This window comes from Carcharhinus amblyrhynchos, chromosome 1 (assembly GCF_965287045.1).
Source record: "Carcharhinus amblyrhynchos chromosome 1, sCarAmb.v2.hapA, whole genome shotgun sequence".
Lineage (NCBI taxonomy): Eukaryota > Metazoa > Chordata > Chondrichthyes > Carcharhiniformes > Carcharhinidae > Carcharhinus > Carcharhinus amblyrhynchos.
The window spans coordinates 126,498,192-126,513,026 of record NC_137324.1 but is presented as its reverse complement, the minus strand read 5'-3'; the positions used below and the strand labels follow the sequence as shown (position 1 = coordinate 126,513,026).

The 14,835-nt window shown below is 40.7% G+C and overlaps 1 protein-coding gene across 3 annotated transcripts in view; it reads left to right on the top strand.

The window, feature by feature from the left end:
• Window positions 1-14,835, top strand: part of LOC145344853 (kelch-like protein 2) — a 104,111-nt gene that overhangs the window by 44,757 nt on the left and 44,519 nt on the right. For 2 of the 3 annotated variants that reach the window (XM_080192096.1, XM_080192107.1), the window contains 2 exons: window positions 3,036-3,198; window positions 13,746-13,855. In XM_080192096.1, the coding sequence (XP_080048222.1) occupies window positions 3,036-3,198; window positions 13,746-13,855 (273 nt within the window). The remainder of the gene's footprint in view (window positions 1-3,035; window positions 3,199-13,745; window positions 13,856-14,835) is intronic. The other variant, XM_080192114.1, reaches the window with a different exon arrangement.

Below are 14,835 nucleotides of genomic sequence, written 5' to 3'. Positions count from 1 at the left end.
TAGGATGCTTCCCCTTTAGTTGAACAATAGGTGACTGTGTGCATCTCCTGAAATGGCATAAAACCATTTCAGTTTGCCCATCAGAGGTCATTTTCATTATACATTACTTTATTGGACACGTAAACAGAAGATGCTGGCAATATCCAGCAGATATTGCCTAGTGGTATTATCATTAGACTGCTAATCCAGAAACTCAACTATTGTTCTGGGGTCCTAGGTTTGAATCCTGCCACAGCAGATGACAGGCTTTGAATTCAATAAAAAAATCTGGAATTAAGAATCCACTGATGATCATGAAACCATCGTCGATTGTCTGAAAAACCCATCTGGATCACTAATGTCCTTTGGGGAAGGAAATCTGCTATCCTTACCTGGTCTGGGCTACATGGGGCTCCAGAGTCGCAGCAATGTGGTTGACTCTCAGCGGCCCTCAGGCAAGTAGGGATCAGCAATAAATGCCGGCCAGCTAGTGATGTCCATGTGCCGTGGGTGAATGAATTAATAAAGGTCTGGCAGCATCCCTGAAAAGAAATATTTTTTGAGAGCTGGAAAATGTTGGCGGTCTAACAGATATAAGCAAGTATAGATGTAGGGAATGGCATGAGGGGAGGAAAGGAAAAGGAAGATCTGTTTTTAAAAAAAAATCTAATTTAATGAACAGCAAAATCAACAGTCTGGGTTTATTTAAGGAGTGAACTAGGCACTATGTACTAAATCATATAAAGGAATTTAATGAGACTGGTTGAGCGACAGTTCTCTAAAACATTTAAAGAATATTTTCCTTTTGTTCAAAACAATGTTTGTTTAAAGCTGAAATTTATGTATTTAAAAATAACTGGGCTATGTGGAAAGATCCTAGGTTTGATCTCGCATCTGTTTTGGAATGAACTGACCTCTGTCTGGTGGGTGCTCATCTTGGTGCTTGATTGACTATTCCTTCCCTGGGCTAGGGAAAGAAAGATCAGACCCAAACTCTGTTCTGAAACTCTGGGTATTGACACCTGAAGGGGTTGCAGAGGTCACATTTGGAGTTGTCAGCTACCCTCTTCCGAGCAGCAATGATGACTATGGAGAAGAGAGAATCCAGTCTGGAGGTTCTGATAGGTGGGGTAGCTCTGGACGCACCGGATCTATTCCACCAAACAGCACAGGGTGGATAGTGAGCCCAGACTGTTCAGGAGACTTTTAAAGGTGAGTTCCAGTTGGCTCAGGATGTTTGTGCTGTCTTGATGCAGCTAGAGGCTCACAGAGACTGACTGTCAGGAATGTAGGGAAACAATCGGCAAGTCGCAAAGCTGAACCTGGAAGTTGAGTGGAAACTTCAAACTTTGCTGCTTTTCTGCTCCTTACCCCATGTTTGTGGCCCTGGTTTACAGATACTGGCATATGTGTATGGTGTGTGTGGAAAGAATTTGGGAAGGAGGGGCTGGTGTGTGTGCAGGGGGATAGCTCAGATGGGAGGGGGGCTGATGTGGTTGACAAGACATGCGCAATAGGAGAAGGCTTTCATTTAGTCTTCTGTCACTAGGGAACATGGAGCACTTGGCTGAAACTTACATGAGTACATAAACACTTGGCAAAAATATTACTTTCATATTTATATGCATTGTATTTCATACGTTTGCAAAAATGCAGACTTTAGTAAAGTTTTAAAAAAAACAACTATGTTAGAATACTGCTTTAACACTTCTATTTTTGCTGGCATCTGGGGTCACAATTTTTCAACTTAAAATAGGGTCGCATTGGAAAGAGGCTTGGGAAACTTGGGATCAGATCAATTGCATCATTCATCAGAGTCCACTGATATCCCCAGCAATTAAAGTACTTATGACCTGAGGGTAAAGTTTGTTGTGCCAGTGCTGTTTGCATGGTGTGAAAAATTACCAGTTAGATGACCGCAAATGGCAATCTTAGGACTGTATGTTAATATGTAGTATTGCACTTGTGAAAGAAAATCATTTTGGTAGGAGAAGTAAAAGGTTTAGGGAGGCCCAGCCCAGTTTTCTTCCCATTTTCATCACAAGCTGAAAGCTGTGATTCATCGGGTATAGTTCACTGGTGCTTGTTGGCCTCTGTCTGATTTGGTGACCAAATGTCCATTCTTTGTGTGAACCTGGTTCAAGTGATTGTCAAATAGAATGAGACAAAAACAGAAAATGCTAAAATGCACGATAAATCATTCAATATTTTGTATGTGGGAAAAGGCTGGTCTAGATTCTGACTAACATTCACCTTCAGAATATTAACTTGTCTTTTTACAGGTGCTGATTGATTGTATATTTCTGTTGCCTCCTGTTTTCATTTTAGTTTCAGAATCTGCAGTTTTTTAAAAATTTGATCTACGTTCACAGGCTCTTTACAGGTTGGGACTATAGGGAATTCCAATCCAGGCTGTGAACCAAAACTGATGGTGTTTATGGACAACCTTTGCATGTGCATGCTCAGAAATAGGACTTCGGATTTTGTTTTTTTTTTACACCTGTTTGGACTGGGGTTGTTGTTGCTAAATATAGGGTCACATTTGCATTCCTCACTGATCAGTCAAGACCGCAGACTGGAAATTGAACTTGGACCTTTGGATTGGTGTGCCATACTGTTGCACTGAATGGTGCCTTTAACTAGTGAGCCAACTAACATCATGATCAAATTTCATGTAATATGCTGTGCCACTTGGTGGGCATGAAATTCTGAAGTGCCACTGGCATACAGGATATGAATAAAAAAAAACTGCAAGACCAATCAGTTCTCCCATTGTGGTAGCTCTGTGGAGCATCCATTATGTTAACACAGCAACAATTCTGTTTGCCTGGAAGGCAAAAAAAAACCAGGCAAATTTTGCATTTTCTCTTCAAATTGGTCTAACTTCAAAAGACCATCAATTAAAGAAATGCATCCAGCCCAAGTCTTTAAAGATGTATTTGTTACCTGTTTGTGGGATTCTTAATATGCGACGTCTTTGTGTCAAATTGTGCAATAACTTTGTTTGAATACTGGTGCCCTATGACAGATTGCAATTTGTTACTATTCATTAACAGGTATTACTTCCCGCAGCAGGACTATTGCAGCTACAGGATGTGAGAAAGACATGCTGTGATTTCCTGGAGTCCCAGCTTCATCCGACTAATTGTTTAGGGATTCGAGCTTTTGCTGACATGCATGCCTGCACTGAACTCCTGAATCAAGCCAACAAATATGCAGGCAAGTGCTGCCCAAAAGAGCTGTGACCTTTTAAGCCTTATATATATAGTCAATAATCACTGCTACATTCATCTTTTAGGTAATTCATGGAGTTTATTTTTTTCTTACACATATTCTACATTTAAGAGAATGCCAGAAGCCATATTGATGCTGAGGGTCAAAGGTCAGCTTGATGGGCTAATTACTGTAACAATACACTAAAAAATATACACAAGTTTTTCTTCTCTTCCCCGTCCTTCTAATTTCCCCAGTTGTTGAGTAATGATTCCATAATCAATGGCTATCTTCCATTAGGTTGCCAGAATAGTCAGGATTAAATGGGTTGAGACTTTTTATCATCAGAAAAGAGAAGGCCAAGAGATGAACTAAGTGATGCCTTCAAAGTTATGAATGAGTTGGATGGATTAGATGTGGAGAGAATGTTTTCACTTGTTGGAGATTGAAAATTAGGGGCTATAAATATAAGATAGTTACGAATATATCCAACAGTGAAATGAGGATGTTTTTATTCAGTGAGTAGTTAGAATGTGAAACTTGCCACTGTAGGAAGTGGTTGAGCTAAATGCTTTGGGTGCCTTAGAGGGTAACATGACAAGCACATGAAAGGAAAGGGTGGCACAGTGGTTAGCACTGCTGTCTCAGCGCTAGGGACCAGGTTCAATTTGACTGTCTGGAGTTTGCATGTTCTCCCTGTGTCTGCATGGATTTCATCTGGGTGCTCCAGTTTCACCCCACACTCCAAAGATGTGCAGGTTAAGTTTATTGGCCATGATAAATTGCCCCTTTAGTGTCAGGGGATGAGGAGGGTAAATACACGGGGTTAAGGGGATAGGGCCTGGGTGGGATTGTCAGTGGGCCAAATGGCGGCCTCCTGCACCGCGGTGATTCTGTGAAAGGGAATAAAAAGATATGCAGAAAGGCTGCAATGAGGAGATGGAATGAAATGAGAAACCATAGTGTGCAGTAGTTTTGCTGAACAGCCTGTTGTGCTGTATGTTCCATTTCTTCACATGATTTTTTTTAGTTTGTACAAACTTTTTGATTGCAACCACGGCCAGTCTTGTTCTCAATCGATGTTCTCAGTCATTTAGTAGTTCTGGCTAATGATCAGCAGGGAATGTGTGCTGAGTCCAGTTATAAGAGTCCCACTATTGCCTGAGCTGAACTGAGTAATTCAGAGATAAAAGCTGGGATCCTTTAGCTTATATGGCTTGTTACCACACAGAATCATGCAGTTATCAACCCAGTGGAACTTTTTCTAAAAAAAAAGTGCATCATGGTGGCACAGTGGTTAGCACTGCTGCCTCACAGTGCCAAGGACCCAGGTTTGATTCCTGACTTAGGTGACTGTCTGTGTAGAGTTTGCACATTTTTGTGTCTGTATGGGTTTCCTCCAGGTGCTCCGCTTTCCTCCCACGGTCCAAAGATGTGCAGGTAAGGTTAATTGGAGATGTTAAATTGCCCCTTAGTATCAGAGGGACTAGCTAGGGCAAATATGTGGGATTAAGAGGATAGGGCCTGGGTGGGATTGTTGTCAGTGCAGGCTCAATGGACCGAATAGCTGCCTCCTTACTGTAGTGATTCTATGACATCCAAAACAATTTACTGTTATCTCAACATTGCTAGAGTGACTAAATATTAAGCTATTTAGTACCCAATTGATACCTTTCCCATAAAATGTTGAAATTGCGTTTTTATGATCAAAAGTAAAAGTTTTTTATGGTGATTTTCAGTTGTCTGTGTAAGATTTGAAAACTTTAACAAATAAATATTCTAGTTTCCTTTTGCCAATGTTTGGCACATCATTGCATTCTTAGACTTGTTGACAGTGGCTACCAATGTGTATATTTGTTGCTATGTAGATTTATTGGGTAACTGCTTGAAAACTGCTGAGCACTGCACTGTACTTCAAGTTAATTATTCAAATTGATGTAATTTCCCACAAGTAAAATTTTTTGTGTGCATTAGGTCCTTGAAATTGTGTTTTTGTGGTGATTCATTTTATTAGTTTACAAATGATTGCTGATCTTGCTTGACATACAAAATAAGATTTCTATCAATCACATTGGTTGTTCATGAATATTCAAATCCTTTACTGCTCATTTAAATGATGATTGATCTCAAATGGAGAAAGAGTCAATGAACATTCAGCAACGATTAAATATTTTGCCTTGGGTTTGTTTTACAATATATGGACATTTCATTCATAAACCCCCAATGCTGCACAGCAAGTTGCACTTTGTCATGATCCAAAAAATCTGCTAATATCTGGTGTCTTCACAGATTTTCTAGCAGTGGGTGATTGGATAGCGATCAGGAGCAGGGGAGATTCTGCCTGATTATTATATCACTTTTGTAGAGATGCTGAGTTCAATTGTGCAGGTTCTTATTGTCTTTTAGACTGAGGTCAACTAAATTTGCACACACTGGAACTTTTTAATTACTATTCAATATCCCCACCTGGTCATCCAGTGAGGACCTGCCACTTCACTGGTTGCTCCACCAAAAAAACTCATTTGTTTGGCTTCTAGATCTTGGATTCAAATGTAGCCCAGACAATGGCATGAAAACCTTGTTTTGGTTGTGAACGTTAATCTCTAGATTAGAAGAGTTTGCTAAGCAGCAAAGTGCTTCATCAAAGACAAATCAAACTCATTAGCTTCCCGCAGATAAAAGTAAAATACTGTGGATGCTGGAATCTGAAACAAAAACACAACATACTGGAAAATCTCAGCAGGTCTGACAGTATCTGTAGAGAGAGAGAATAGAGCCTTTTGAGGCAAGGTGACCCTTCGTCAGAGCACAGATTAGCTTCCCAAATTGGTTGTTTGACAGGGCAAGAAGTTTAAAGGATAGTATCCATGGAGGTGTCTGGCAGCTGGGCTGTCCTATCTTTTAGACTAGAATAAAAGGCAATTTTCTTTGTGTAGGAAGTGGAGACCAGGAAAAGTAGAAATAAATTGTGTTTTTTGTGGTTATTTTCATGACTGCTGTGAGTTGAAGTGAAACCATTGTGCAGCACATTATTGTTTTTAATTATACTCAATTTGGCAATGTGGCAACCAGGTAAAGTGAAATTTTGTTTTTTTTTTGATGCTGCAGCATTTGATTTGCAAGAACAGGTTGTAAAGCCAGATAGCTGTCTTTCGCTTTGAAAACTGTGTTTGACGAAGGTGCTGATTCTTCAGGAGAAACATCTTCCAAGCAGAATCCAACATCAATGCTTGATTTTTTTTCCCCCCCTCAGTCACCTTGGCAACCAGTAAATATTACAGAAAGAGCTTATCTCATGTCTGTCTTGGTTGTTGCAGCTTTCGATTTGTCAGCTAGATGCAAATTACATTCTAACAAATTAATAGTCCTCTGCTGATTCTGAGTGGGTTGGTTTATTTACTATGCAACCAGCTCACGATAATAATTTTTACATTTTTCTTCACACATTTTTGATGCCTGCTGGTTGTCTTGTTTCCAAATGGTGTTTTTAGAGCCACTCTATTGTCTAATCTTATTACTGTGCATGGGTTCTGTTTTTTAAATAGTGTGCCATCTAATGTACCAATACAGTGTTTGCAATGCATAGATCTCTTTCCTTCTGTGTATGTTTTAATGAGGGCATATTTGCAGTAAATTCATATTGTAATTACCCATCTGCCCTATTTTATACAGAAGTAAAGATTTTATTCAAATTCATTGTGACGGAAGCAGTATTTGGACAATGAACTGCATATAAATTAGTCTTCTATTGCTTTGTGTTATTGATATGTATTTATGATATCCAGTCTTTAATCTATTTCTGAGCTGCAAACCTTCAAATATTTCAGTAGGTAAGTTTTCATTGCAAAATGAAAATCAATAATCTCTAAATCACTTGTGCCGCTCTCTAGAAAATAAATAAATAAAAACAGAATCTTGTTGCATACTCTTTTAGAATGGGTAGGTGGATACAAAAAATATTTAGTATTCTGGGTGAATTGCAATACATAGTTATTGATCTAATATTCTGTATTTTAAACATTTGTGATATTCAAGGAATATAAATTTATTTAACTATTGCTGGTGCTAAGGGGTTCAGTGGTCCACAGCACTAAACTGGCTGTAGAAGAGCTAAAGTTGACAGTTTTGCTTCAAAAGCTCCAAGTAACTGGTATGATAATTAGGAAAATTTATCACACCACTGCAGTGGTAGGTATCTTTCTGTGGATAGAACTGGGACATAGAATAGAGGGAGCTTCACTTTGCTTCTAATCGTTCTATATATGTCTTGAAGGTATTGAAATGCAAATATATTCATTCTCCAGCACAACCATCCCTCATCTTGATGAAGTTTGTAGGCTGGGTGGGTGGAGGTGAAGGAGTGTGGGGGAAGAAAATAAATCTTTGGTTCCTCAGGCAGGTAGCTAGCTGAAAGCTGCTTCCTTCCCAGTCGCAAGAGTAGGGTTCGGGCAAGTCAGCTGCTTTTAAAAAAAAATATGGAAAGCATATAATTTTTGTCTTTTAAATAATGTATGCCAATACAGTGATACACGCAAGAAGCAAATTTCATTGTGTGCATTTGTCAAAATCATTTGCTTTTTTTTAAACTCCCTTGTTTTGGGCTACGTTATTTATATAAGCTTCTTTGTTTCCTTGAGGTTTTCAATTCACTCGCTGTCTAATTCAAAAATAATCTTTGAACAGTTGAATGGAATGCCTAACTCAGATACTTTTACATTAGCCTTTTGTAAGTACACAAATTATGATAGGTATGTGTGTATTTGTACAGATGCACATGTCAGTTTTAAAAGGGTAGTTGATATTGATGATGAATGCATGGACTATCATGTCACAAGTAGGTTTACGTGCAATGAAGCTACTGTGTTCCCTAGTCTCTCTGGTGCCTGTATGGGTACACTGAGGGAGAATTTAGCATGGCCAGTGCACTTAACCAGCGCTTGCAGACTGTGGGAGGGAACTGGATCACCCAGAGGAAACCCGTGCAGACTCTGCACAGTCAGTGACCCAAGCCAGGAATCGAACCTGTTTCTCTGGTGCTATGAGACAGCAGTGCTAGCCACTGTTCCACCATGCCACCAGGGATCCTAGATTACCGTTCCACAACTGCTGGAGTTTCCACTACTTTGCTTTAAGTGGTCACTATTTCTTTATACGTTTATGGGATGTAGGCATAGCTGGCTAATCCAGCATTTATTAGTCATCCTTGTTGATCTTAGGAAGATAGAAGTGAGTGTGTAGATGTACCCACAAAGCTGTTGGAGAGGAAGCTCCAGGATTTTGACCAAGTGACAGTCAAGGAACAGCAATATATTTTCAAGTCAGGATGGTGAGTGACTAGGAGGGGAACTTCCAGGTGGTGGTGTTGCTAAGTATCTGCTGCTCTTATCCTTCTAGATGGTAGTGGTTGAGACCGGAAGGTGCTGCCGAAGGAACCTTGGTGAGTTCCTGCAGTGCATCTTGTAGATAGTACACACAGCTGCCTCTGTTTGTCAGTGGTGGGGGGATTGAAATTATATGGGAGAGGGAGTAATCAAGCAGGCTGCTCTGTCCTGGGTGGTGTTGAGCTTCTTGAAGGTTGTTGTAGCTGCACTCATCCAGGGAAGGGTATTCCATTACGCTCCTGACTCCTGTCTTGTAGATGATTGACAGGCTTTGTGGAGTCCGGAGGCAGGTTATCCTCTGCAGGACTCCTGGCCTTTGACCTGCTTTGATAGCCACAGTATTTATATGGCTAGTCCAGTTCAGTTTCTGGTCAGTAGTAATCAGGATGTTGATGGTGGGGATTCAGTAATGGAAATACCATTGAATATCAAGAGGTGATGGGTCAGTCCCCTCTTGTTGGAGATGGCTATTGACTGGCACTTTTGGGTGTGAATATTACTCGCTACTGTCAGCCCAAGCCTGGATATTGTCCAGATTTTGCTGATTTGGACATGGACTGTTCTCTCTTAGACAACAAGGTCATCATAACTAAATCTACTCTACCAATAACATCTGAGGCGCGCACACACTTTATTTATTGCAAGGATCATGGGTCTGGATTATTATTGTTTTGTTGCTCCTAGTAACCTAGAGATGCTGAGTGTAGGATACATGGTACAGAAACATTCAGTCCAATTAGCCCATATTGATGTCAAAGCTCTACTTCAGCATCCTCGCATCTTTTTAATCTAAATGTATCGTTGAAACCATTTATACCCTTCTCCCTCATGCTTGTCCAGCTTCACCTTAATTGCACCTATGTTACTCATTTCAACACCACTTCCTGAGGTACTGAGTGCCACATTTTGTCACTCTTTGGGTGAAGAAGTTGATTCTGAATTCCCATTAGGATTTTTTGGTGATATTATACTGTTGGCTGCTAGTTATGATTTTTCCCCACAAAAGGAAAGAATCTCTGTATCAACTCGCAAAACCTGTCATAATTTTAGAGACCACTTGTTAGGTCATTCCTCAACATTTATTCAAGAGAGGAGACCTAAACTATCACTCCCTTCCTGAAATGTATATCCATTCATTTCTGGTATTGTCTTTGTAAACCTTCATTGACCCCTTTTTTCAATGTCTCTATATAACTTTTATAATATAGTACCAGAACTGTGCACAGTACTTTTAAGTGTAATCTAACCAAGAGTCGATACTGGCTTAGCACAACTTCCTACTTTGTAATTCTATTCCTCTAGAAATAAAACCTAGTGCTTGGTTTGCTTTTCTTAAATGGCTTTGCTAACCAGTAGTGCAAATTTTAGTGAGATTTGTGCACCAAAATCCCTTTGCTTTCTCACCTCAACTAGATCTGCAACTTCCAAATAAGAAATTTCCTCTCTATTCTTCCCACCAAAGTATAGTATATCACATTCATCTGTATTGAACTGTTTTCTAATTATTTGCTGATCCTCAATTGTTAATGACCTCTTGTAATTTTGTCACATTTCTCCTTGGAATTCACCATCTCCTCAACAAACTATCATTTGCAAATTTAGAAGTTATGTTCTTGATCCCAGTTTTGCTCAGTAACAGTCCAATTGGATGAATAATTACAAACAACATTTGGCTTGTTTTCATCAGCAGCACTTTCACACTTAATATGTGTGTAGAAATTTAGACTCATGAAGAGAGGCAGGAGCTCTACCGGCTTGTCCTGACCATTGATGGGTGGAGCAAGCTGGCAAAATCGCACGAGAGCTGAGAAGCCTGGATCATGCCTGACTTTTTTTTTGACACTTGTGACTTTGAGAGCTGGATTTCCGGCGAGGTCAGACTCGCGCTGGAAATGGGCAATAGGCTGAATAAATAATGTTAATTTAGATGCCTTTAGTGAGCCTAGCGCTGAATTGTCCGGGTTCACTTGCCTTTATGGCCTCGCTGGGAGAGGTTCTCTCTGGCGAGGAAAACACCTTTTCCCCTTGGACGGGGAACAGTCATGTTGGCTTTGCCAATGGAACCGGAGGCCATTAAGGACCTCCCAGGGAGGCCATGGGCAAGGGGGATTCCCCAGGGGAGTGTCAGGCCAGCAGTGTCACCGTAGCACTGTCAGGGGGTAGAACCTATTGGACACAGAGCCTGAAGCAAGTGAGGCCAGGTGGGGACAGTGCCAGGCCACAGTGGTCTGATTGTGGCAGGAGTGGGGGGAGGCTGCTGCCACTCTGTAGATGATTGAAGTGGGGGATGGAAGGGGAGCCGCTGCCACTCTGCAGGCGATCGAATCGGAGGGGCGTGTGATCAGACTGGGTGGCAGGGGAGAATGGCAGGAGCTACGTCCTGTAGGGTGTGGGGCTTGCGATCAGCTGCAGGGCCCTGCAATTGTGGGGGAAGAGAATGGAGTTTGTGAGGCTGCCTGCAACAGCAGAGGCCTCATAGTGCCCTCTGTCAGATTGCTGCTGTTGAAATTGCGCACGTACAGAATTGGAGGTCTGCGCGTGTACAGTTGCTCCCTCCACATTTGCTATTGTGCACAAACTGCAGTCTACGCATGCACAATAGCTCCCTCTACAGGCTGGCTGGCAAATTAAGCACAGCTCACTGCCTGCAGCAGCTAGAAACAGTCTAGCTCATATTTTCAGCGTCTAAATCTGTAAGATTTAGGTGTGAAAACGCACCCAAGAAACAGACTAGGAACTCTCCCATTTTCACACTAGCTGGACAGTTAGAATCAATCTTGTAAAATTCCGCCCATAGCCTTTTAAAGGAATCTACCAAGAATATAAAAATGGAAGAAATATAATCTGCAGTTTGCTGGAGTTGCAACGTTAATAAAAAGATTGTATATGTGCAGATAGTTTCGTAGAATCAAGACCAGTGTCTGAATGGAGATTTCATCACACAGGATACATATACATTTTAGAACCATAGAATCCCGAATCCCTATTGCGCAGAAGGGGAGTCATTCGGCCATTGAGCCTGCACAACCCTCAGAATTCTCTACGTAAGCCCACACTCCCATATCCCCATAAATCATGTGCATTAATCGTGGCTAATCCACCCAGCCTGTGTATCTTTTGGACAGTGGGAAGAAACTGAAGCATCTGGAGGAAACCCACGCAGTCGGGGAGAATGTACAAACCCCACAGAGTCACTTGAGGCCGGAATTGTTTCGTTGAGGCAGCGGCGCTAACCATTATGCCACCATGCCTCCCCTTTTAAAAAAAAATTGCCATAAACATGGGACCACTAGATGTTGCCTCCGTTAATCTCGCTAAGATATTCACCCACATGAGAAGAACCATAGAATCCCTACTTACAGATGGAGGCCATTCTGCCTATGGCATTCTTCAACAGAGCACCTTACCCAGACCTAGCCCCCACCCTATCCCTGTAACCCCATGCATTTACCATGGCTGATCCACATAACTTGGACATCATTGGTCTGTGGGAGCACCTGGAGGAAAGCCACATGGGCATGGAGGATGTGCAAACTCCACACCAGCAGTCACCAAAGGCTGGAATCAACCCTGAATCCCTGGCTCTGAGACAGCCATGCTGCTCCAAAGATATCGTAGAAAATGCATGCAAAAAGGATTATGCTTCAATGAAGCAGTGGGTTGCTTGAATTAGAGGAATTGCCTGTGATTAAGCAGAATTGCAGTTCCTTGCATTGTACATAATTAAATATTAAATAAAAATGTGGGACATTTTGGTATTGAACTTTGCAACTGATTAGTTATTGACCACTGAACCAGGATGAAAGAGCCTTGTGAAAGATTATGCTTCTTGCATCAGTAATTGAGCCAGTCACACGCCACGTCTGGTTATCACAAGGCTTTGGCAGAAATCGCTTTTTTAAATACAAAATTAATGCACCATATTAGTTTTCCCATTTACTAATTATCCTGAAGTGTGCTAGTAGTGAAATCAATTTGGTGAGTAAATGGCCCGCTAACAAAGGGTTTTGCTAATGACTGAACTTGTTGCAATGGTATGAATTGAAGAAGAGGGCAACTTTTAGCACAACGCTTTTAGTTCATGATGTTCCAAATCACGTTATTTAAGGCAATAATGGATTGTTGTGCTTGCTGCAGCTTAAGACAACCTGTCAGCTGTCTTCATAAACAAGTGGTGGTTCAGAAGAATCAGCAAACAAAATGCTTTTGCAACCAGCGTACAAAGCTCTATCCGTGGGTTATCACCTGGTGATACAGTTCATATTATACAGAAGCTATACCAGAACTGACTGGAGAAAGAACATATCCTGCCAAGTGGCATCCATTCTTCATTATAAAAGTAGAAGCCTAAACTAAGTTGTAGTCATTACGAAAATAAGATGTTTGGGACCTAGTGCTGTATTTTTGCTTGGAAAATATTGCAGCACAATAAGTGTGTTAGTAATGTGATTTTTATAGTTCAAAAATGTAAGCAAAATCATGAAGAAAAATCCTAGGATGTTTAGCCTGGGTAAGGTGCTCTGTTGAAGAATGCCATAGGATGCGTATTCGTATTAGAGATTCCAACCATTATCTTGCAATTGACTCTGTCTATATATGCTGTGTTTGTGAATCCAACTTCCCCTCACCTAATGAAGGAGCAGCCCTTCGGAAGCTCATGATACCAAATAAACCTGTTGGCCTTTAATGTGGTGTTGAGAGATGTCTTATTGTGCCCACCCCAGTTCAACGCCAGCATCTCCACATCATTGTTCTTCTAAGGAGTTTGCAACTATTACTTTGAAAAAAAATGTGATCTTTGACTGTTTCTAAACAATTTGATTAGACATGCTACGTTCACATCATCAGCATTACATTTCGATAACCATGAGACCATGTTCATCTGAACACCACTTCACCATGAGAGCTGTAACAGTAAAAGCATTTTTAGCTTATAAAAGCAAGTAACTAGTGAATGGTTCTGACTGTAGATCATTGACCTGAAATATCTGTGTCTATCTCTATGCAGATGCGGACAGGCCTGCTGAGTATTTCGAATATTTTCTGTTTTTATGCTTGTTCTCCTTGGGAGTTTTTGCAAGTATTTATTTCTGTTGAGGTAGTCCCAATTTTAAGGAACGAACCTTCTTAAAACCAAACTAATGTGTGTAACATTCTTTTTCCTTTGAACAGAACAGCATTTCTCAGAGGTTGTGCAGGGAGAGGAATTCCTCAATCTTGGTATCGATCAAGTGTGCAGTCTGATAGCCAGTGACATGCTCACAATCTCATCAGAAGAAAAGGTAAAGCAAAATAGTTATATTGGAAGACTTCTAATGAGTTTAAATTAATTTAGATGTGAAAATGTGATGTGTCCAGTCAAGTCCAAATTTTTGCCTACAAGGATAGCTGAAAAGCTCAATAGTAGGAACACATTCCTGTTTTTATAGGTTTCCTGCCCACCAGATGTGGAGAATGGCTGAAACTTTGAACCAGTTGTTTGCCCACATTTGTAGCTTGGAAAGTATGGCATTGACTCCAATAATAGGCCGAGTTTGTTCTTGCTTTCCATATTGTTGTGGAAGATTTTGGTGTATTGATTGAATATGACTGAAGTAGTTAGGTTGACCCTTCTTTTAAATGATGTCTTTGTTTTTTTCCCTTGGGTATATGTCACACTATCTGTAACCCCCACGACTTGCCTGGGTTTGCAAAATCTCACTAGCTGTCCTGGCTGGAGACAATTCACACTTCTTTAATCTGTGCTTAACCCTCTCTCCCCTCACATTGTCTGCATCTATAAAGAATTGATTACCTGTTAAGATTTGCATTCCAACCATTATCTTATAATTGAGAGTTTGTGTCTATATATGACCTGTTTGTGAACTGAACTCTTCACTCACCTGATGAAGGGGCAATGCTCTGAAAACTTGTGCTACCTGTTGGACTTTAATTCGGTGTTGTGAGACTACTTACTGTGCCCATCCTAGTCCAACAACAGCATCTCCACATCATTTTTTTTTCCCCCTGGAAAATCCTGAAACCAAAGCTTGACCAAATAGTTGTGTGAACAAGTGTTTGATGCACTAAATCTTTATCCAGAGTGAAGCTGCTGTGCCTTTAGTTCCTTTACAGAATGATACCTTTTGAAGGGTATCAGTCAGTTCATTCAGATTTGCTTTTTTCCTAAACAGTAAACAAAAATATCACTTAGCTTTGGAACAAATCTGAAAAACCAAGGCACATGTTTATCTAGCTAGACTGGCCAGCTGTCAGTGCCTTT